The sequence below is a fragment of the Chiloscyllium punctatum genome, chromosome 26 (genome assembly GCF_047496795.1).
Source record: "Chiloscyllium punctatum isolate Juve2018m chromosome 26, sChiPun1.3, whole genome shotgun sequence".
Classification (NCBI taxonomy): domain Eukaryota; kingdom Metazoa; phylum Chordata; class Chondrichthyes; order Orectolobiformes; family Hemiscylliidae; genus Chiloscyllium; species Chiloscyllium punctatum.
In genome coordinates, this window is record NC_092764.1 from 43,319,062 (window position 1) to 43,344,469 (window position 25,408).

At 41.0% G+C, this 25,408-nt stretch overlaps 1 protein-coding gene across 4 annotated transcripts; it reads right to left on the reverse strand.

Moving 5' to 3' along the window:
* Positions 1-2,804: 2,804 nt before the first annotated feature.
* On the reverse strand, positions 2,805-20,218 carry siah1 (siah E3 ubiquitin protein ligase 1). 4 transcript variants are annotated; one of them, XM_072596250.1, is made up of 3 exons: positions 19,934-20,218; positions 18,532-18,707; positions 2,805-6,544 (listed from the first exon to the last, which is right to left on the reverse strand). In XM_072596250.1, exon 3 carries the CDS (start codon positions 6,540-6,542, stop codon positions 5,694-5,696), a length of 849 nt encoding a protein of 282 aa, XP_072452351.1. In that variant the 5' UTR covers positions 6,543-6,544; positions 18,532-18,707; positions 19,934-20,218; the 3' UTR covers positions 2,805-5,693. The 4 variants fall into 4 exon arrangements, with proteins under 4 accessions (XP_072452351.1, XP_072452350.1, XP_072452352.1 ...); XM_072596249.1 differs by lacking the exon at positions 18,532-18,707 and having other exon boundaries at positions 19,934-20,217; XM_072596251.1 differs by lacking the exons at positions 18,532-18,707; positions 19,934-20,218 and adding an exon at positions 18,257-18,525.
* Positions 20,219-25,408: the final 5,190 nt, after the last annotated feature.

A 25,408-nucleotide genomic window follows, 5' to 3' on the forward strand; every position in this document is an offset into this window, starting at 1 on the left:
GAGAAGCCAGAGGTTGTTGTACATATTGGGAAGAATGACATAGTTAGGGAAAGAGTTGAGGCTTTGCAGTGTTAATATGGGAAGTTAGGTTGAAACTCAAAGATAATAACCTCCAGATTACTCCTAGTGCCACATGCTGGAGAGAGTACAAATAAGATGGGTACATACATCAATGGTTGAGAGGATAGTGCAGTGGTCAAGTATTCAGATTTTTGAATCATTAGGATGCCTTCTGGGCAGAAGAGACATGTTCAAAAGAGAGTTTCACCTGAACTTGAAGAGGACCAATATCCTGGTAGGAAGATTTGCTAGTTCTTTTCAGGAGCCTCTAAACTAGTAAGGGGAAGGGGGGGGGGGGGGGGAAAGGAGAAAATGAGTGGAGATTAAGGGGGTCTTAAATAGTAGTGAGAAAAGAAAAGACAGGTGAGGATGGTTCTGAAGTTAGACAGCAAGTTAATTTGAAAAGGCAAGCAAGTCAGAGAACAAAAAAAAAGTTACTGATGAATTAAACTGCATTTATTTCAAGGCAAGAGGTCTTACAGGTAAAGCAGATGAATTCAGGGCATACATGGGATTGGAACATCATATAGTTATTAGAAAAACATGGCTGACAGAGGGACAGGACTTGCATCTCAATGTTCTGGGTCTAGGTGAAGGATAGAAAGGGAGGCAAAGGGGGGCGTGGGATGAAGAGGTGGAGTTTTTGTTGAGAGAACACATTATTGCTTATAGCTTCACTGGATGACCCCTCAAATATCCTATAATCAAACTCATAAATAAGGGGTTGGTTACCTTGAAGGAATTGCAATGTTGGCCCCCCTCACAGTCAGCATGGGAACTAGGGAGCAAATAGATAAAGATCTCAGGAATATGTAATAATAAGGTTGTAAGTAGTGGTGGATTTTAACTTTCCAAACAAACACTGGCAGTCCCAGTGTAAAGAGCTTGGATAGCAAGGAATTTGTTAAATGTGTTCAAGAAATCTTTATCAGTGTGTAGATATACCTACTGTACAGGGAGCAAAACTTCACTTTCTCTTCAAAATAAAGGCAGGACAAGCAACTGAGATGTCAGTGGGGTGGGGGGGGGGGGCATACTTTGGAGACCACTGATCATAGTTTTATTAGTATTAAAATGCTTATGGAAAAGGATAGGCCTTGTGTAACAAAAAAGTTAGTTAGGCAAACTTTGATGGAATGAGACAGCAACTTTCAAAAGTTTGTGTAGTTGACTATTCACAGGCAGAGACAATTGGCAATTGGGAGGCTTTCAATAGTGAGATAATGAGAGTTCAGAAGCATTATGTTCCTGTTAGAGTGAAGGAAACAATGGATCAATAAAAGATCATGAGGCTTTGGTCAAAAGAGGTGGCATATGTTAGGCATAGGCAATAAAAGGATCGAGTGAATCTCTTCAGGATTATAACAAGTATCAGGACCTAGAAAGGGAACTCAGGAGAGCAAAACAAAAAAAAAGATGAGGTAGCCTTGGCAGATGGAGTAAAAAAAATCCAAAAAGAAAACAAGATTCACAGATACATTACGAGCAAAATGGCAACTAAAAAAGGAGAGAATAGGGTCCCTTAAAAGATCAAAAGTCATCTGTGATAGTTACAGGAGATTGGAGAGAAACTAAAATACTTTGCATCAGCTTTTACTGTGGAAGACAGACATGGAGGCTAGGATATCCAGGGAAATCAATATTTATGCACATAAATTAGTTCATATTGCATAAGACATGGCATAGCTGATGTTCAAGAAAAATAAAACCACCAGGACTTGATCAAGTGCATCCCAGGAATGAATCAACTATAGCCAAGGGGGAAAAAAGAAAGGTGCCAGAGGACTGCAGGGTGGCTAATGTGGTGCCTTTAGTTACAAAAGACTAAAGGAAAGGCCTGGGAACCACAGAAAAGTGATTTTGACATCAGTTGTGGCTAAGTTGGTGGAAGTGATTGAGAGATAGGATTTACATGCATTTGGAGATTCAAGGACTGATTTGCAATAGTTAGCATGGCTTTGTGCCTGGGAACTCACGTCTCTAACTGGAGGCTCTTTCCCCATGAAGTATGGTCTTCAGATTCAAATGTATCATTGGAGTTTGTGCCTGAGGTAAGTGTTGTTGGAGGAGTTCTTGCTGTCTAGGTCTGGCCAATTTGCTATATTGGTATTTCTCCACACAAAAAAATGACAAGTGTTTATTTGGACCCTGCTGCAGGAATCCCCTTTCTGACTTGGTGCATTGCAAGTTGCATCTTTCATTGAAGGGCATCCCCTATCCTCTTGTTCTGGTACAAAAACAAAAATGGACAGCAGAATCTCACACACCCAAAACAACCTTACTTTCTCTGGATTATCCAACCCACACATCAGCTCTGTTGGGTTATGGCAGCAAACATTTTAAACTGATCCCAATTCCAACATACTTTAGTACAAGACAGGGATTGGTGGTGGGGGGGGGGGGGGGGAAGAGAAATCTAGTAATTGGGGTGATCAAATAGGGAATGTCAGATGTTGTTTCTGTGCCTGCCAAGTTTGCTGCTCTGATTTGTAAAAGGGGTCATAAATACTGGTGGAGCGGTGTCAGTGTTTTAAATCACATTAAAAAGTATCTTACTAATGAAATACTTACATAAAACTATTCCTCACGTGATATTACCCAGCCATCACCATGTTCAACACATCTCCTGCAGGGCTTTCCCTCTAACTCAGCTATTGTCTTGATAGTTGGTGCTAATTTCTACAGCCAAATCCACTTCCTGTAAAGTTTAGCCTCAAGTTGTTTAAAAACAAAAAAAACAGCAATTTGATTGAGATAAATTTTTATTGGAGTTTAAAATGCAAATAAAGCATAAAACACACAAATCAAGTTTCAGGCAGAACAGTATAAAAAGATTAACTGTAATGCTTACACAGCATTTACTTTACAACAGCATGGTTTTAAGCAGAGAAAATGGATCTACCATAAATCTACTTTAAAGGTCAGGGACGATCAGACAGCAGAACAGGAGAAAAATGAAAAATAGACCTTTGATAAAAACACATTACTTCCAAATCAAGTTTAGAGAAGAGAGAGTATGGTGACTGGAAGCTAGAGGTAGTATACTGTACAATAAGTGGCTAAATTCCACATACTTCACACAATAGAACACCCATAACAGAAAAAAAAGAGGGATTTTTCTTGCAGTTACCAGTGCTACTGCTGCAAATACTATATCTAATTATTCAGATTCTTATGGTTTTGATCCTTCCATAAAAGTGAAAGCAGAAATATAGTTTGTATTACATTGTAACTAAATAAATTGTTCACAAGCTTAGATCATAGTGTACTTAAAAAGTATTGAAATAGTTTGATTACACATCCAATAGTTGAGTCAGTCATAACTTTCTATTACTATGAGAGAAAAATGTTGTGTATTTAGCCATCTGGCAGCTGTATTTATACTACTGGCACTGCATCTTTGGAAAAGTTCCTGAATAAATCCTCACCTTGTTACACAAAAAGTTTTATTAAAAAAAAGTCACCTGGAAGCTCAATAGAACTATTTAATCTGAACCGAGATGCTAGTTAAGATAGATAAACAGTTTGCTCAAGACAGGTGTGAATGGCTCTCCACAAGCATGAGATTGTGTCAGTGCACTGTAAGGGGTCATCTTATGCACACTGATAAGATTGTTTGGTTGGGATAAAGTATATAAAAAAGCTACAAGCTCCGTAAATCTCCGAAGTTAATGTGCAGACTATTTAAAGTAATCCAGTTACTCCTAGTACATTAGTCACATTGCATAGTGACTTACTCAACTGCAGAGATCTAATATTAGAGTTTAGACATAAATACTGTTAATATACATGTCAGTGTAATGCTTTAAATAATGGTGATTGGAGAGTTGAAGTTGCTTTCCTGAAATATGAGAAAAAAATTAAAATACCTGCTTAACATACAAGCGTTACAGGATTGTAGATCACTGGATTAGTACTCAAACTCAGTTCCTAAATTCACAAAAATAAGTTACAGGTGTAGAAATTCAGTCTTGGATCACTTATCTTAAGTTGTAAAACTGCTAGTTAGTGGGAAGACATTGTATCACTTCTAAACAGAAGAATTGGACTGCCACTAAATTAATTAGTTTTAAAAACACAAAACCAAGGGAAGAGACCATCAAAATTGGAGAGGAACCTCAAATGTTCCAAGAGAACAAAGCAAAAACTAAATACATGGCTACATTTGTCAAGGCAAGATTTAAGAAATTCAGAACTTCTCACCTCCAAAAAAAAACACAGACTATGAAAAGGTCTCACATTTACACATTCCTGGGATATAGTGAGAGAAGTTGAAAGATTTACAGTTAGTTAACATTTTTAATCTTGTTTGCAGAAGCTTGAAAATCCACAGCTGAACCTCATGCACAGTGAAATGACAAGGTTTCAAAACCACTCAGGCAAGTAGCTGCAAGTTCTTAAAATATGATCACAAAATTTAAAAAAAAGGAATAAGTGGAAGTTTCAATTTATCATCCTGTACAAAAAGAAAAGCTAGGCATGCAACTTACTGCATTCAAGCAAAGTACTACATTTTAAACAGTAGATAGAATAGACCAGCTTAGCAATTCTAAGCTCATCATACCCAACTTAAAATATTTTAAAGTAGGTATTTGTTTGAGAGCAGATCTTTTTTAGAATATCTAGGAAAAGAGCTTCTGAAGTTTACATTTTATTCAAGCAGTAGCTCCAGTCTACCTTCTCCACAGCAGTGAGGCATCCAAATCTTTTCTTCCATTTCTTTTATGATTGAAATTATTTTACTTAAAAGCCAGTGGCTATAAGAAGCTTCAGCTGAGGCAATTGGAGAGGAGTATAAATGGAAGGAGGTAAAAACCAAGAGGCCAAGTACCTTTCTGTATGAGGTTTTAGATTATGATCAACCCACAGATACTTTGATATTAAGCATTCAAATTAGTTATTTAGTGGAATCACCATTAATGAAAGTGCATTAAAATGCTGGTTTAGTCATCCAATATTTAATCATATACCAGAACTGAAGCATTTTCAGGATTTAGAAAGCATTCAAATTATTTTAACAAACAGGAATGTAGTACTTCAAGCAAACATGTTTAAAAAGTGAATATACAGTATGAACTTCTAGCTTGTAAACTGAACAGGATATAAATGAATTAAACAGTTTTGAAAATACTGATTTTACCAAAAAAGGGAAATTGAAGTTCATAAAAAGCCACACTCAAAAAATTGTACAAGACAGCAGCAGTTCTATGTAGTGAAAAAAGCAGTAACTTAATCTACCCAAAATGGCTTGTCAGTAAAGAGACATCAGAACATAAATGGTTAACACCTTTTATCTGACATTACACAATCAAAATTAAACTACAAAATGAACAACAAGATTGTAGCACTTGCATTGGTTTTTACACCCATTTTCTTCAGGTTCATAGTATTACCTTCCATAAAGAGGGTTTCTGTTCAGTGGTTTACTGCATTTATAATTAGTGTTTTTTTAAAAAAAAGTTGAGCCAGTTCTTCACATTACCACCATGACCCAGATGCTGAACAATCAAGAAGCCAGTCTGATAAATAACTGGCAGCAAACATTATACAATACATCCAATATTCAAAAGTTCATTGTACAGCATTTACTGCCCCTATACTGGCCCTGACAAGAGAACGTTGAAATGTCAGTTTCAACACATAGAGATCGTAACATTAATTCCCAAGTTTCCATTTTCTGCAAAAAGCTGTGCAATGCTAGTGTCAAATACCAGACAGTCACTGTTCATAATTGCTGTAGCAATTCCCTCGTGAATGGAGCGAGGAGTTGCTTCCCAAGTCAGGCGTCGTCTGTGGCCATTGAGTTCAAGTCTATAGGCAAAGTTTTCAGCTTGCTTGCGTGTTCCAATTAGTTGTACTATGGCAAAAAATTGTTGGTGGCCATCATACTTTTCCTGTTTTTCTAAGACCAACATGAAATGAAAGCCAAAACATGACTGCATCATAACCCAATCTACTGCACCTGGAAGGTTAATGTCTGTAGCCAGGAAAACTATGTCCTCACCCTGTAAGGTTGTAATGGACTTGTGTTGATGCATCAGATGTGGCATTACAGCATCCAGAGAACCCTGCCATTTACAAGAAGCACCAGGGCAAGGACATGAGTATGGCCTGAACTCACAGAGTTCCTCATGGTCTGCTTTCTCTGTATGTGGCAGTGTTATCTCACAACCTGAAGAGGCATATTTACAAGGAAACAGTACAGAGTTGGCCACTTTTTCCATCGCCAAATTGCGAATGGAACCCAATGGGCCCCGGCAAGTGGGACAACATGTAAGCTTAGGACGGCAGTTACTGCAGACAAGATGGCCACTCTGGCACTGAAGAATTGGTGGCAGTACATAGTCAAAGCAGACTGGACACTCAAAAAGACTTGCTAAATCACTATTGGAGGCTGTAGTTCCTGCCAATGCTGGGACTCTTTGGGCAGGAGTGCATTTTGATGTACCAGTAGGGAGTGTTGTGGCAGTCTGACGACTCATTTCTGAAAATAAAAACAAAAATTTAGAATGGCAGTCTTTATTTCATCCTCAAAAACACAAGTCAATTCAAGACTCCATTTCTAAAGTAAATTCTCAATATTATCTTGGTCAACAGATTCTACACCCAAGTATTTGAATATATGAAGCAGAATCCTAGCAGAGATATCTTTTGCTATATTAACTTCCTGCTAAAGAAGCATCCATTTTTTTTTTCTACAAGAGAGAGAATGCTCTGAAACAGTTCTCATTCATTGCTATGTCTACAATCCAAAAATTTGCAGGTTAGGTGAATTGGCCATGCTAAATTGCCTATAGTGTTAGGTAAACGGGTAAATGTAGGGGAATGGGTCTGGGTTGGTTACACTTCGGCGGGTTGGTATGGACTTGTTGGGCCGAAGGGCCGGTTTCCACACTAAGTGATCTAATCTAAAATGTTTTTTAAAAAATCATTTTGTCCTCAATTTAATTGTATCTACATATAGGAGCATGAGAAGCAGCAATGCCAATTACACATTCATACAGAAAAGCAAAATTACACTGAAGATGCAAAAATAAAGATAAAATGCTGGAAATGCTCAGGTCAGAGTCAGAAAGAAATTGACAAGTCACGGACTTAAAACTGCCTCTATTGGAAGGTTACTTTTGCAACAGATTCTAGTTGGAAATTAACACAGGTAAAAGATGCAATACAAGTAATAGCTTTAAAAGCATCCATCTGAAAATGCACTGCAATTTAGCTTTCTAGCCTATAGCGCCATTCCTCAGGATGTGGCTGATAATAGCAAGCACAATTAATTCCCATCTGTTTGTTGCTCAAGGTGGCTAGCCTCAAGGAAAGTACCACATTACACAGTCGGTTCTGATAGAATGAAACTCATGTGATCTTGTGTTAAGAAATTTGTGCAATAGGAGAAAGTGAAGACTGCAGATGCTGGAGATCAGAGCTGAAAAATGCATTGCTGGAAAAGCGCAGCAGGTCAGGCAGCAAAAAGAGGAGAATCGACGTTTCAGGCATTCCTGAAGGAGGGCTTATGCCCGAAACATCGATTCTCCTGCTCCTTACATGCTACCTGACCTGCTGCACTTTTCCAGTAGCACATTTTTCAAATTTGTGCAATAGACTAGCCAAGCCATTTAAAACTAAAGCATTAAAATGACACATTATAGCCAAAACAGGTAAGGAAAGTTAGTGTTCTGCAAATAATACTCTAAATTCTTCAATCCCATTAAGGCCAATTTGTGTTGAAGAAACATGCTATAACAGAACTGACTGTACATGCATTAGGGTACAGGGGAGAACTCCTCGATTGCAGTGACAAGTGTCTCCAAATCAAGAGTATTACATCATTTGAGTTAATATTTGAAGGACTGGAAATAGATAACATGTTTTCATAGGGAGAGCTAATCAAGCATGTCAAGGAGAAAGATACACAAGCAAACTTCAAAGAAGAGCAAAGGTAATAAGTGTGTTGAGACAAGGTCTTGTTTTAAGTAAACAGAGTGCAAACAAAATTAATTTTTCTGGTTTTTTTTAAACTGAAAAGATTGTTTTGTCTCTGTCTATTTTGCAATGTATAGTGTTTTACACAGCAATTTTTAAACTTAAAATCCAGTGCTTCAATATTACACAGGAGTTGTTTAAGAAAATGCATCTGGATGGATATATGATTAGGAAAGGTTGAGGGGGATGTGGCCCAAATGCTAGCAAATGGAACTGTTATTTAGATCTGGTCAGCATTGATGAGTTGTACCAAAATGGGTCTGCTTCTGTGCTGTGTACCTCGATTTTATAATATTAGAATAATCAGTCTAAAATAGTTGGCCTCCCGGCAAATGCTGCCAATTGTATTTGTCAGTGGAGCATACCTGACTTTTTTTTTGTTTAAAAACAAACTTCTCATAAAATGTGCACCCTACTGGCTTAGTATTTCAGACCTATCCCAACTGCGTTGCTTCCTGAGCTGCAAGGTGCATGGATCAGAAACAAAGTTCCACAGAACTTTTGATCCAGTGAGAAATATGAACAGTGATTCAGTTCCAAGGTCAGAATGGCAAGTAGTCTGGAGTGGAACTTGGATGTGCCAATGCTCCCATGCATCTGTTGCCTTGCCCTTTATGGTGGATGCTGACACAGGGCTGGAACCTCAAGTTATTGCAGGAATGTAACTTGGTAGTTCTGGGATTTACATATTAATGAATCAAAAAGTTGCAACCTATTCTAAAAGGCAACTTTTCAGCAATCTAGGTTTGTTCAATAGATCACATCAGTTGTATGACACTATGATCTTTTGCTATAAATTCTGCGTCCTATGATCCTGCTTCACCAGCTACCCAAGAAGCAGTGCTCCAAAAGCTTATACTGCCAAATAAACATGTTGGACTATAACCTGGTGTTGGTGATTTTTAAAACAGGGTTAGAAGGCATTGTTGTAGACATCTATTAGTTACTAGAGTGCATATTCTACGAGGCCATGTATCCATTCCAGTGTTCACTCTTTGAAAATAATGTGTTAGATACCAGGATAAGTTCTACAATTTCAATATTTCCCCGAACAAAAGAGATTGGACAGAGCATAGACGTCATGCTGTGGCTATACATCGGTTAGCCCACGTGTGCAATTCTGGTATGCCTCCTTTCAGAAGGAAGGATGTTTTGAAACTTCAGGTTCAGAAAAGAAAGATGTACAGGAATGTTGCCAGGGTTGGAGGATTCAAGCTATAGGGAGTGTAGACCGGGGCGGTTTTCTCTGGGGTGTCAGAGGCGGAGGAGTGACCTTATATAGAGGTTTATAAAAATCATCAGGGGCATGGATGGGGTAAATAGACAAGGTCTATTGCCTAGAGTGGGAGAGTCCAGAACTATAGGGCATAGGTTTAGAATGAGTGAAAAAAAATTATAAAGGGACTTCAGGGACATTTCCACCCAACCCCCCCCCCCCAAGAGGGTATGTATGGAATGAGCTACTAGGAGGCTGGCACAATAACATTTAAAAGGCACTAGGCAGGTATAGGTTTAGAGGGATATGGGCCAACTGCTGCCAAATGGGTAGATGATTAGCTTAGGATATCTGGTCAACGTGGACAAAAAGGCCTGTTTCCATGCTGTACATCTATGACCATGACCAGCCAATCTTTTTTGCATACAATAACCTTAGAGTACCTGCCATCTAAATTTTTAAAATTTACCCATCCTACTTTTAGCTTCCATCATTGCTTATCGACAGTGGCAGCATCCAAAATGGAAGAATTCATTTAATGCTTAGGAAAGAATGTTCTCTACCTCAAGAACTCCGGTCCTTACATTAGGGAATATGGACCTTTAAAAGTCCTACATGATAAAAGAATGCATAATGGAAACTGACTCCTATCAATACTAAAATTTTATTCAAAAATCTGTTTGCATGACAACTTGGATCAACCTCAAAAAAAAAATGAATAAAAAAGGTTAGTATTTGAAAAAGGGTAATACAGCAGTCTAATTTGATTACTTTAAAACAGTTGTACTCTAATCTGTAATCTTAACAGCTTGGTCAAAACAACTTTTATAAAATGCTCAGCTCATTTGAAGTGATAATTGCAGAACTGATATACATTGCAAAGTATTGACAGATTCACAGACAATGAGCTTTTTAAAGTGTACAATTCACAAGTTCCTTATAAAGGAAGGAACTAACTGGCAACATTCAGTAGTCAACATGCAAAACAGGACGGACGGACAGAAAGAAAGAAAGGAGAAAAAAAAAGGAAAAAAGACATCAGTGGAGACAACAGGTCTGGCAGCCTCTAAAGATAAAGCAGCGTCAGTGTTTCAGGTCCAGTGACACTTCAGAATTACTGCACAAAAAGCTTGGACTTGCTTTTTATACTATTAAAAGTATCATAAGTGTAGGCTACCTAGCCCCTCAAACTGACCTTGCCATTCAGTAACATTCTTAACTCCACTTTCCTACCAACTTCCCCACCCCTCAAAACTTGTCTGTCAAATCAAACTTGCCTATTCTTTGATGACCCAGCCTGTGGAGTCTGCAAAGACAATTCCTCACTCTCCATGCTACTTCCAATACAAGATTGTCCCTCAATTACAAAAAAGCCAGAACTATACATAAACATCTGTGTGTCGCAGCAATACATTTACACTCCAACTCCTCAGCAAACAAGGCTGACATTCCAATTGCTTTAATAACTTGCTGCAGCTGCTTTTACATTGACACCCATATCAGTCGGCAACAAATCCTATATAATTTGTATTTGCTTTCGTGGTGGCAAATTCATGGGGCCTGGAATCTAGTTTAGATGTTTAAAATTAGTCTCTTTACAGTTTCATGCATAACTGAATTAACACCATCGACATGCCTCCCTTGCTAACATTTAAATTCAGCCTCATTCTGTACCTAAAACCACCACCTCAAAACCAATTAATCATGACACTTAGTCCAGAGACCTCTGCTCAAATTTGATCATGGCAGATGGTGGAACGTGAATTCACTAAATAATCTGGAAAGTCTAATGGTGACCACAAAACCATTGTTAATTATTGGGAAAATCCCATCTAGTTCACTAATGCGCTTTAGGGAAGGAAATGTCCATCTTTACCTGGTAAGGCATACATGTGACTCCAGATGTCCAGCAATATGGCTGATGCAACTGCCCCTGGGCAAGTGCTGTTTTGGGTAGGAAAAAAAAAGGGGGACGCACACGTTGCTGGCCTAGTTAGCAATGCCCAATTCTTCTGAACAAAATCGTAAGGCCATGAAGTTCCTGAATCACCTGTTTTCTTAAAGCTTACAAGATTCAGATCAGATCACAAACACCCTGAATGGTGCTTCTACATCTTTGGACCTGCACACACAGTATCAGTGGTCTTTCATTTGCTTAATGAAAGTTGCTATCGGAACAGTTTATAAGAGGGGTATGACAACTCCAACCCAACAATTTTGCACTAGTGGACTGACGCTTTCATAGCTTAGCACCAACTAAAATTGAGATCTGAACAGAAAGCTGGGTTCATGAGAAGAAAGCAGCAAGAACTGGGGAGGTTCAGCAAAACATTGTGCATGGACGAGGCTGCAAGCCAGATGATCATGCATATCCAATTTTGGAAGCAGGACTGGTGAACAGGGAAACAAAATATTTCTTTTTTTTTTAAGTGAAATTTATCAACGTAGGAATTTAGAAATAAAATATTTCAACTGGAAGAGTAGTGTCCTAATTTTTAATGTCCTACAGAACCTAATCCCAACTAGGTTTCATACCCCAATAAAATCAATGTTTCACTTAAAGTCAATTTCCAGGAAAGCAACTACAAGTGAGAACTTATTGTACAAGTCAAAAATCACATTATGCTATTTTATCAAAGTGGCATTTTAGGAAATACATGCTATTCCCAAAATTAACATGCCTTCTTCACTGGCAGAAATATATATGAAGAAAAAGTAGTTTTGAATAAGTCTCCTTCATATATTTTAATAAAGGAGGAAGAAAATAAGTAAGCAGCCCATGATTATCACCAGTTTTGCATGTGTATTACCTCCTAATTTGTTCCTTAACGTCCTTCTACTAATGATTGTGGACATCAAGAGCATGATTAAAAGCATTGAGGTTCAATTCTAGCCAAAGTTAGTCTTTGAACTCTAGCCTACATTATCCCAATAACTGACCAGCAGTGCCAGCTCAACTCAATATTCCTGTTCTAAACATGCAGAGGTTTGGTCTTTATTGCCACACTGCAAGCTCCACAAGGTTATGTCCACCAGAACTTCAACATTTACCACACTCTCCTCCAGGGGAAAGTGAGGACTGCAGATGCTGGAGATCAGAGCTGAAAGTGTATTGCTGGAAAGGCGCAGCACGTCAGACAGCATCCAAGGAGCAGGAGAATCGACATTTCAGGCATGAGCCCTTCTTCAAGAATGAGGAAAGTGTGCCAAGCAGGCCAAGATAAAAGGTAGGGAGGAGGGGTGTTGGAAATGCGATAGGTGGGAGGAGGTCAAGGTGAGGGTGATAGGCTGGAGTGGGGGTGGGGGTGGAGAGGTCAGGAAGAAGATTGCAGGTTAGGAAGGTGGTGCTGAGTTTGAGGGATTTGACTGAGACAAGGTGGGGGGGAAAAAAAAAAAAAGAGGGAGAAAACAAAATGAGGAAACTGGAGAAATCTGAGTTCATCCCTTGTAGTTGGAGGGTTCCTAGGCGCTTCCGCTCTTCCTCCAACCGTTATGTTGCTATGGTCTGGCGATGGAGTCGTCCAAGGACCTGCATGTCCTTGGTGGAGTGGCGGGGGGGGGGGGGGGGGGAGGAGGAAAGAGGAGTTGAAGTGTTGAGCCACGGGGTGGTTGGTCCAGGTGTCCTCTGAAACGTTCTGCAAGTAGGCAGCCTGTCTCCCCAATATAGAGGAGGCCACATCAGGTACAGTGAGTGTGTGTGTGTGTGGAGGTGCAGGTGAATTTGTGGTGGATATGGAAGGATCCCTTGGGGCCTTGGAGGGAAGTAGGGGGGGGGGGGAGAAGGTGTGGGCGCAAGTTTTGCATTTTTTGCAGTTGCAGGGGAAGGTGCCGGGAGTGGAGGTTGGGTTGGTGGGGGGTGTGGTCCTGACGAGGGAGTCACAGAGGGAGTGGTCTTTTCAGAACACTGATAGGGGAGGGGAGGGAAAGGAAATACATTCCTGGTGGTGGGGCCCATTTGGAGGTGGCAGAAATGACGATGGATGATATGATGTATGTGGAGGTTGGTGGGGTGGTAGGTGAGGACCAGTGAGGTTCTGTCCTGGTGGCGATTGGAAGGGTGGGGCTCAAGGGCAGAGGAGCAGGAAGTGGAGGAGATGTGGTGGAGGGCATCGCAAATCACGTCTGGGGGTAAATTATGGTCTTTGAAGGAGGCTGCCATCTGGGTGGTACGGTATTGGAACTGGTCCTCCTGGGAGCAGATGCAGCGGAGACAAAGGAATTGGGAATATGGGATGGCGTTTTTACAGGGGGCAGGGTGGGAGGAGGTGTAGTCTAGGTAGCTGTGGGAGTCGGTCAGTTTATAGTAAATGTCTGTGTCAAATTGGTCGCCTGAGATAGAAATGGAAAGGTCTAGGAAGGGGAGGGAAGAGTCTGAGATGGTCCAGGTGAATTTGAGGTCGGGGTGGAAGTGTTGGTAAAGTGGATGAACTGTTTAACCTCGTGGGAACACGCTCCTCCATTAGCTTGCCTTGTGAAGGCATTTGTTCTCGGTATTTCAAGTTCTGGCGAAGTGGGAAACGTGAAAAATGAAAACATTTTGTTCTTTTACCAATTTTTAAGTCACAGGTCAGCCCATCGGATCTCAATAGGGCCTAAGAGCATCTTCTTTCAAGTCAAGATCTCTAGATCAAGGCATCAAAATCACAAACCATCCAAATGGAATTCCATTTGTGCTTGACACCAGGTTCCAGATGCAATCACTGTATTCAAACCGAGTATTTTCATGGGTGTGAGCCCAATTCAAATGGGGCCAAAATATTAATTTCAACTGGTGGGCAGAATTTTCTAAGATGTATTAAAGCACTCTACATATTCCAAAGGCATTCCAAAATACTTTAGTTAAAAGGTAGAGCCATTGTCAGTTACTCAATTTTGACATTGTTAAAACATTACAGGAGAACATGAAATTGTCATTTCCTGACCAAAGTGCTTTAGGATTTTCATCTCTAAATTGAAGTCCCTCCATTTTTAAGTGTTGCATTTTAATATACTTTTCATTTTCAATTGTCAACTTGAAATTGGTGTTCAGTCCTTAGCAAACAACTGGCAGATTAAAAAGATTTAAAAACTACTTTTAATAGAATTTTCAGCTTAGAATTTAGGTTGCAAGTAGTTGATCAAAACAAGTCAAAACTCTTCTGGAGTAACTAGGATGTACAAGAGATTAACAATTAAACTAAAACTTCAAGAAACATGGTCGTAGTTCCAGTTTTGCAGCAGTGATAGGTGAAGGTGTTCAACAGATCCCTTTCTTGATAGGTCATTTATGCAAAGATATGGAAGCAGGGCTAATACACATTTAAAATTAGATTAACTGTCAATTTCAGTGACTATTAGGGGATGAACCCACTAAAACACGAGTGCTAGGTAACAACCATCCCCAAAGATAAAAAACCCCAGATGCAAATCAATACACAAAAAAAAGAGGAGGAAGCAGCTCAAGATGATAGGAGGGGCAAAGAGGGTGGTTTACATTAAATGAACTTCTCTAGGAAGATGCAGGCATAGTTAGCTAAGTGTCTTTTAAACATTGTTAAGTATATGAATTTGAACATTTGGAGGGATATGGGCCGGGAGCAACCAAGTAGGATTAGTTGAATCAAAGGGTCTGCTTCCACGTTGTATGATTCCATGAATCGGCCACATAAATAGCTTCCTTATATGCAGGACAAGTATTAGGAATTAAATGGGTCAATGCCCACAGACTGGAATTTTGGGGTTCTTGTACATGCTTAATATACCCCCAATCCTCAGATTGAAATTTGAGGTCAAAAATTTTGACAGCACTTTTCTCCATTTTCACTTGGGAGTGAAGGATGCTATTCTTTGCATTATCTCTAGAGTGTGATAAATCTTGATTGGAGATAAATGATATTGAACTCACTATAAAAGTTAGAGAAAGAGCACCACAGTCAGGGCTGATATCTACTAATACTAGTCAACCCCAAAGTTGAAAGCAACTACAGTTGACACCAACCAAAACAGTTACAGATAGACATATCTGAACAGGTTTATGAATAACACCTGCAGAATCTAGGCCTCTGGCCCAGAGACAGGAGGAACACTACCACTGCACACAAGAGCACCTCATGTAGAGAGCAGAGTCTAGTGGAGATCCTGAGTGTCAGGCATAACACCCCTAGCTTGCAGCAGTCTTAGCAATTACATCTAGAAAGTCAACATAACATGTAATATTGTTAGCATGCAGTAAGCTATATCTATTAAGGCAAGTGCATGATAACACTGTGGTGGTTTATCACCTGTCAAATCAAATAAGCCCTTCGACCTACTTTAGACTGGAATTTTAGGGTTCTTGTTGCATAGTGGTTGTATCTCCATCTGAGATGAGACATCCAGATTCCAGTCTCACCTGCTGTAGATGTCATAACATGTCTGTACATTTGCCATATTCTCTAACAAGTGGGACATTCTGATGAAGGGCTTATGCCCTAAACAGATTCCCCTGCTCCTCCAATGCTGCTCAACCTGCTGCATTTTTCCAGCGTCATACTTTTCAAAATTTACTACCCTCAACTCCCAAGACTGTTCCAGATTCTGAAGTATCTAGGAAAATGGCATCCAACATATTTACTATTTCCGTAACCTTAAATTTGTAAACACGGATGTAGATCAGGCCCTTAGGATTGATTAATCAGTTTTCAGTTTCATAAATTTCTCTAGCTTGTCTTCAATTCTTCCTTTTCAACAGGCACTTGCTTCCTCAGTTTTAGAATGTTACTCAAGTTCTTCTCAGCAGTTTAATTATATTATTTCCTTGTTCTCCATAGTCAATTCTCCTATTCCAGGAAAGTGACCTATATTAGTCTTCATTAACCCTTTTTACTTAATAATACTCTTATGATCATCAAGTTACTCATTATTTTCCCTTCTTAATCTACATTCCCACAATTCTTCCTGCTGTTGTACAGTCCTCCAAGATCAATGCATAGCAGCAACTTCTGGTATCAGAAGTCAAAGCATCCACACACTGATTGCAATACACAAATCTTTCAAGGGACTGTGGAGATTGTAGGGAATATCACTCAAACCTCTTGGCTCTTTTCTGCTGAATTTAACTACTGTAAATCCTCAGGTTTGCTACAGTTTCTAGCAACTTGAGATTTATTACCCCATTTGGACCAAATACCATCCTTAAAAATTCTGTTAGCTATGGTTGGTGTTTCTGTTTCTATTTCTCCACTTCCCCCAGTAAAGAACTGAGTGAACTGCTGTAATAATGCATACATAATTACTCTGAATTAGGCATGACAGATAGGCGATGCCTTTCAATTAAGTTACCCAATATCTTCCTTATACATTTAAGACTAGTTGGGTCAAGCTACTTCATAGCCAGAATTTCAGCCAAGTGTACTTTAATTTTAAAATTCATTTTTATTTCAAGAAGGAATGAACCCTCATCTTTTCCAGACATTTTGTTTTAAGTCACTACAGACTCAGTTTTGGTTAAGTTACAGGAGCAGTATGCCTTGCTGCAATTGTGGAGGGTCTTGGCACAACTATACCCAGAGGATTTATGCAATTTTGACAGTCTATACGTCTAAACCAAAAGGCTTGGGCTCAAGCCCCTGCTCCAGGTGAACAACAACATCTTGGAAAAGGTTGATGAAAAAAATCCAAGCGTTGCCCCAGCTATGAGAATGCAAAGACTTATCAGACTGATTTGTAGGACAGCAGGATTGACGCAAAAGAAAAAGTATCAGATGATGTAACAAAAACTACATGTATGGCAGCATCTGTACACCTAATGCTGTAAGGTGCCAAGATAGATGAAGTGCTATTCCTCCAGCTTGCATTCAGCCACACATGAACACTCTGGTAGAAATAGTATGAAGTGGCAGACAATTGTTAACTTCCAAATCACTGTCTCAACCATAATCTTCAACCTCTATACAAATTAGATTTCTGTTTATCTCCACTTCACGTATACTCAGCCACTAACTGCCATTGCTATTTGGAGTACAGAACTCCAAACTCAAATCCTCACCTGCATTAAATGGAGATGCCTATTCTGAATCTGTAGCCCACTTCCAGATTTGTCCCACCTCCCCCACCAGTAGAAAGTGATCCTTTTAGCATCTACCTTTTGATCCCCAAGTGTTTCAGCAAGATCAGTTCATTCTTCTAAATCCTAATGAGTAGTGGCTCAACTATCCCTTCATCCTTGAAATCAACCAAGCAAGTACATTTCTCCTGAAATAAGAGGCCAAAACCATACATTCACGGGTGGTCCCACGAACGTCATGTAGTTATAGAAAAAGACTGAAGTCTTGTTGCAGAGTCATAGATCAGAATGGGATACAAAAATGAAAGTAGTAGCACCTAGCATCTTAAACATTTTTTAGGCAGTGATCAGCAAAGCTGTTATTAGCTTGCTTTCAGTCTCCTTCCTCTAAAGTGAGTCACACTGAGCAGTCAATACAGTTGCAAGGTGCACAAGCAAATTACCACCTAACCCGTGAGTGTTTAGAATGTTGGAATATGGTAAGGAGAAAAAAATATATATTTGCCATAGTCTTGGTTTGTTAAAAAAAATTCATGTGACATGGTCATCACTGACTGGTCAACATTTATTGCCGATCCATAAGATGTCCTTTAGAAGATGGCAGTGAGGCACTTTAGGTAGACCCACAATGGATGGAATTCCAAGAATTTGACCCAGCATCACGCAAGGAGCCATGATACTGTTTCAAAGCCAGAATGTCAAGTGACTTGAGGGGAATTTGCAGGTGGTATTCCCACGTCCTTGCCCACGTAGATGGAGGTGGCCATCTGTTATAGAAGTTGTGGTCTAAGGACATGGCAAAATTTCTGCAACGTATCTTGTAGACAGTACACATTGCATCTGCGCATTGGTGGGGGAAGCGACTGGATGCAGTGGCAAATCAAGCCAGCTGCTTTGTACTGGATGGTGTTAAGTTCCTTGAAATGTTGTTGGAGCCACACTCATGCAGGCAAGTAAGGAGTATTTCAACATACTAGTAAGTTATGCTAGATAGATAATGGATAGGCTTTGGAGTAATGGAGCAAGTTCTTTGTTGCAGCATTCCTAGCCTCTGACCTCTTGTACTCTATTTATAATGAAAAAAAGTTCAGTTGGGGTTTTTGTCAACAGCAACATCCATCTTTCTCCAACTCCCCCACCCAACCCCCAAGACCATCATCCAAATCTTGTTGCATTTGAACATAGATTGTTATTATTAGGCCACAGGTTGCTCAGCAATAAGTTGATGGTTTAACCCAAGGGTCACCACACATCAGGAGAGGAGGGGTTGATAAGTAGCTTGCTGTATGGAAATCCCAGCCAATGGAGGAACTGAGCTCATGCCAGTGTCACTGATTTCAACCAGCCATCCAGCCAACTGAGCTGACCAATTCCTCTGTGTTAAGTTGATAGAAATAGGAGGCATCAGGTTGTCAAGTATAGAAGCTGTGAAGGAAGGAGAGGACAAGTCTAGTTTATTAAGCTTGAGGGTAATAAGCAAAAAATCTATTAAGTAAACTGACAGTGCATTCCTCCCAAAAGACCAACTTTTCACTTTTACAAATGATAAGCCAACTTTGCACTTTCCTTCCTTCACATCTCTTCCCTCACCACCACTATCCCCCACCCTAACACAATCTAAGTGTTTAAATGCTTTACCTGGTTACTATAGCTACTTCACTCCCAGCTGCGACTAAGCAACCAAATAGCACTTATGTATACACATTGCATTTAAAAAAAAGTTAAAAAGCAGGGCAACGTGGGAAGAACAAAACTGTTGGAAAATCCCCTTACAGCAGGCCCAGTTTGCACCTGCTATATCTAAAGGCGTTAATATACTGTATACGTAACGTCGGGGCTGCCTGTATTACAGACTACAAATAGATTCCCACGAGTTAACAGGAGAATTGCTTCAGAAAATACTGTGCCAGATTGAGACCTCGTGATCTTTGGCAAATTATTAAATTATCAGCAAAGCCACTGTCAACATGGAACAAAGACGCAGTGCTTGGAGATCTCCCCCCTCCCCTTACAAACATTTCCATTGTATCAAACATACATAACAGGAGGCTAAACGCATTGGATCACAATCGAGAACCAACATTTTTTTTTGTTTATCTTTCCGTTGTTTTACCAGAAACAGCAATTAAAAATTAAAAAAAAAAAAAGCTGCAGAGAGAATAGGATGGAAGTAACCAGATTGGGAGCGGAAAGCCTTGGCGATCGTTCAGGAAACTGCTTTAAAAGTCACGTTTGTCGGGGTCGCTCTAAACAATGCGGGGACGGGATGAGTAAGTAATAAATTAGAGAGAGGCCGGGGAACGGGCCGGGGGCAGCCGTTTCTAACAATAGCGAGCGAGAGAGCGAGTAGAGGCCCGCGGCCTACTAAAGGCTCGCCATGCCGGCGGCTTCTCCCACACAAACACAACACAACACAATCCGCTCATAGTGCGGCCTCCGCCAAAGGCCAGGAGCCCCAAGGAAAACGCCTTCCGAATAAAACACGACAAAGCGGGAGAAGGGCGGAGGGACAAGCCTTAAGTCACACTACATCGGGGAGTTACTCCGTCCACAATGACCCTCCCCACCGAGCGAGACTTTCCCCCTTCTCTTATCCCACCTCACTGTCCTTATGGTGATTTTGAGCATGTCCCGTTCCTAACTGTGCTTACCGGCGTTAAAATGCAAACTCGAGTCGCACCCAGATACGTTGTTGCTTATCGTGCGCGTCGCTCTCTTTCCTCCTCCTCCTCTCTCTCTCTCTCTATCTCTGGGCAGCTGGATCACACACTGAGCCGCCGACTCCAGATGTGGGGTGGACCGGCGGCTCCTTTCCTTTCCCTCGCCTCCCCCCGCGGTCAGTCTCGGCCACTCGCCTCCTGCTCCCGCGCGGCGGCGACACCAAACGGCCGCGCTCGAGCTCACGACAACACGCTCACCTGCCCTTCGCAGCGCGCCTAATTATTCCAGCGGGCGGGCCAATCAGCGGCGCCAGCCAGAACCCGCCCTCGCGCTCGCTCCTTCCCGCGCGAGGCTGATGCACCAATAGTGATGACGACCAAGATTGTCGCGGGTTCTCGGTGAGGGAAGGACTTCAGCTTGGAGCAACCCTCGACTCACAGAGCTACACATCACCAGGTATAAATAGCACAGGGACTCGAACAATACATGGCTCACTGGAGATCAAACCTCACTTTTGATAGTCATCACAGAAGGATTTAATTCAACTATTTAGGGTCCCAGTTTATTTGATTGGCAAATTCAAGTAAAAACAAACTCATCCAGTGCTGTACTTTATAAGAAAACAGCTAGTTTTTTTGCAAATTGTTTTAACAGATGGCAGAAAAACCCCACAAATTACCAACTTGTAACTCTTTATAACTTAATTTATATCCCTATTAAGAAGCTTATTCAGACTCAATCAGTGTAGGGCCAGATTTTCTGAAGGCCAAACAGTTGTTATTTCATTGTAAATGAGGTTGCACAGGGAGATTCTGCTGATGGCCCCGAACCCACCAGACCTGACATCCACCCTCCCTGCCTTACCCTGCAACAGATTGTAGCATTGACCTGGCCCCTTTGTCAAATTGCATCCAGAAACCCTATGAACTTTGCAGTATATCACCTTACTTACTACTTATCTACCACCCTACTAACCTAGCACCTTACTCCTACACATGCACAGTGACTCCCCTCAGGCATTTTATGCTTGTTACCATACCATTTCCCCAGCTGACACGCGACATACTTGCCACTTCATCCCCACACATCTGGCATCCTACCACTAGGCATCTTCCCTACTCAGCAGGTGTACTACATACCCGACAACCTACCTGCTTGCCACCCTAACTTCTACTCATCTGGCACTCTAACTCAGGGATCTAACCCCTTCCCAGGAAGTATCCCACACCCTGGTTCCCTACCTCTTCTTAGCAGGCATCCGATCCAGCTGGCATCCTATTTACCTGACACTACCTGCCGCTACCTATCTGGTATCCTAATCCTTGGAACTCTTATCTTCCCCAACTGGCATTCTACTATTCTATTTTAGTGGCACTGTTCCTGTGTGGTACCCAAATTACCTATCATTCTAAGCCTGTATTCATCTGTCACTATAGCCTCCCAGCACCATAACCTTAAACTTATCTGATGTACTCACCATTTGATAGCAGCTTCCGAAGTCACTGTTTGAACCTTTAAATTTCAGAATGCAGCAGCTGACTGGTATGGAAAGGGAGTGTGGCTTTCCTTTCTCTGACAATTTTACTTTATGAAAGAACTGACAGAAAAGCACGGCTCTGCATTTCAGAAGGGGTCTTGATTCGAATCTCCTCTCAGAAATGTGGATTTTCTTTCATAAAAGATGGGCTGAAATGGCAATCTACAAAGGACTGCCAGTCCTCCAAAAATTTGGCCTTTTTTTAAATAGTGAATTTTATTTTTGTATTTGTTCATGGGATGTTGGCTTCGCCAGCAGTTATTGCTCAGAGGACAGTTAATAACCAACCACATTGCAGCAGGATGTCACATTTCCTGCATCAAGGACATTAGTGAACCAAATGGGTTTTTAATGACATTTTTTATTGAATTTAAACATTACCATCTTCCATAGTGAGGTTTGAACCCATATTGCCAGAGCATTAGTCTGGGGGTCTCTGGAGTACCAGTCTAGGGACAATACCAAGAAACCACTGCCTCCCCTTTTTAAACTAGCATGTCTGGATGTATCTCTACAGATTTTTATATACTCTCTAAGTAAACCTACTAGATCTTCCCACTAAATATAGGAATACAGGCTGAATCTTATGTTTTTTTTGGGCTGCATCTGTTTTGTTGAGTTTCACAGAGGGTTTCACTCCACAAGGTCAAGTGAGATCTCTTGACTTATCTTACCAAACTCACCTTATTAATTACCCAACCACCTCTATATAACCTCTAACCCCATCCTACCACTCACTATTGTCAGAAAACCTTGTCACTCACTAGATTCGTGGCACCTGTGCCATCTTTATGAGGCCCCTGTGTACTTGAACAAGCACTAAAACTCTAAAGCTCCCCCACGTTTCAAAGGTCAGTCTTTCCAACCATGTCTAAGAAGGGGGAAATGGATCCATGATTCTTTGACAGAGATCAGGAGACTCTCATAGATGGGATCATCCATAGGAGGGCTGCCCTTTTCCTGAAGGATCAGTGTTGGAGACTATGCTACCATACTCTGGCAGCTTGGGTCTGAGATTGCCAGCTGAATTAATATTGTTCAGAGAATAGCTAGCAGTGCCACAAGAAGGTCAATGACACTCTTTGCTGCATGATGGCAAATACCACATTCTACTCTCTGCTACCTCATACTCACTCTATCTCTGTGACTGCACACATTCTCCACCAAGGCTCATGCTATCACTCATACTATTTACATGTAATATCTTTCTCTCTTGGTGTCATTCCTTCCACCCACAACTCCCAACACCACTAAATCTGTACGCTCTCTGCGTTGCCTAATCATGCATGAGAATACACCATCTTTTGACCATCTACACCAAAACTAACAGCTGTACACCTCCTTTCACCTCAGTCAAAAGGGAAGTATCCTACATGACTCTAATACCATAATACATAGGAGCAGAAATTAGGCCATATTGGCCAGGTGGTTTAAATTGGGAGACATTATTACAGTGAAATATAAGTTTAAGAAATTCACCAGTCCATGGTCACATGCTTGAGCCAGCTGGGTTCCCATACTGTAGCTGTAATCCTACAACCCCTGGGCTACAAGGCCCATTGCCTTTAACATACTTGTCTGCTGCTCCTATTCCTCCCTGTGCATTTGGTTGAATCCTGACTGTTGATAGCACAGAGTCCTTTCCTGCCTGAGGCTAAGTAGATGCCTGGTTTTCAGCAGTCCTCCGAAAGCCAGAGACCTGTGTTGTTTCTTCGTCAGGCAGCTGTGGAGCTATCAACAGTCAGGAATTCAACAAAACGACCTAAGTTCGACTCCTATGTCTTATGGTATTAATGTCACGTAGGATACTTGCCTTTATCAGCCCTGGCATAGATTATAAGAGCAGGGAAGTTATATTGTAGTTGTCCAAAACTTCAGTTGGACCACAGTATGAGTACTGTGTGCTGTTCTGGTCACTGAGATCCACCAGGATGTTGCCGGGATATAGCACTTTAACTATGAAGAGACATTGAATACCACTTGATGAAGAAGCAGCACTCTGAAAGCTAGTGCTTCCAAATAGACCTCTTGGACTATAACCTGGTGTTGTGTGATTATCTCCTTAGGATTATAAGGGGCATGGACATGGTGAATAGAAGGCAAGTGTTATTCTTAGTCGAAAGGTCTATAACAAGGGGGCATATTTTAAGATGAAAGGCAGGAGGTTTAGATGGGAGGGTAGTGGAACTCTGTAATACACTGCCTGCGAGGATAGTTGAGGCATGAATCCTCAGGAAACCTTAATAAACTTTATGAGCAGTTGAAATGTCAAAACATTCAAGGCTATGGGCCAAATGCTGGAACGTGAGACTAGTGTAAATTTAGAGTAGTTTTTTTTTCGGTGCAGATTTGAAGGGCTGAAGCACCTCTTCTGTACTGTCTGATTCTATGATTCTAGAGTGTCCATGTCCAGTTTCTAATATTATGCAAGAGAGTATAACATTGCCTCATCAGGTGAGACAGAATGTTGGAGGCAAACTCACGTCATGGTAGCCGCATTGGCTGTCTACAAACAACTCCAATATCTTCGTGTTAGATATTTTGAAAACTAATTGAAAATAAGCCATAACCAGCTTTAAACCACAGAGAATTTGATAAATGGAAAGTTACACACCCTTAAGCAGTATCTGTTTCTGTCAGTACAGCCAGCTGTATAGATCAGAATGTAGGACATTAACCACCAAAGAAACACACCTAATTTTGTTTTATTGGAATGTAAGTTCTTTCAAGACAAAATACATGTTTAAAATTGTCTCCATTTAAAAAAAAGGCTGAATTTTCTTTTGAGCTGGGGCATCGAACCATAATATGCTCTGTTCCTGATTATTGATATAAAAGTAGAAACATTCTCTCAGAACAACAGCTGCAAAGGAAGGAGCAGTTTTAAATTTAAACTGACACGAAGTCATGGGCACATGCCTTAAGGTGGTACAGCCCAATGGTTCTTGGTCGAATTATGCTAGCAGAAACCTCACTATGAAGTGACCCTTATACATTAGCCTCCTGTGTGCAGTCCAGCTCCTTGAGCCAAGCCCTCCTGACCATTTCATGCAAGCTAACAGTTGAATCTTACTTATGCCCGTGATGCAATAGCAATGTCTGTTCACCTGGAAAGATACAGCTGAGCTGAGCTGCCAAAGTCACAGTCATTGTAATTCACTGATTGCCTGCTCATAGGGTGGCAACACTCACTTTAAACCATGGCCTGTGAAATACTGTCTGGGGATAAGGTTTGGTGGTTTCAGTACTCTCTAGGTTGCATTGGCTACACAGACTTGCTCAAACAGATGATAGCCAGAACTGAGCACATGTTCAATTTACAAATGTGAGATCTTATTTACAATAAAGTGTTACCCATACCACCAAAGTGCTCACAGATATTCATCCTTCTCGCTCCCACTACATCTCAGTGTAGTCTCTAGTTCCACAGTTGGGGTGGCAGAAGGTGCTGTAAACTATATGTAGTTTGCGTTCGGAGCATCAGTTGGCCGATTCTGTGGGGGCTTGTGTCTAGTGGGCCCATATATACTAATTGTATCTTTGCCAGAAGCAAGTGCATCCTCCTCAGGTGCGATTCACATAAGGCTGAGAGTGGCAGCAGAGTGGAGGTGAAAGGCCCACCCACCACTGGAGTGTCCTGAAAGGAGACCTCTCAGGTATTATATGTGGATTCTCCTCAAGCTGGTTATCTACTGGCTCCATCCTGTCACCTAGAGTGAGGCCAAGATCCCTTATTTCCCTTGTCAATTTGTTGGCTGTGATGGGAACCAATGGCTGTGGTGAAGGTGTGCAGGTCCTTCTGCATGTCCAACAGACTCTGAGACTGCTGGGCCTGGCTCTCCATGGCAGCTATCGACCTGTCCATGGAGGCAGTCAGATAATTGCATGTCTGAGGCAACAAGGTTCCATGGTTTTGCTGCATTCCTGC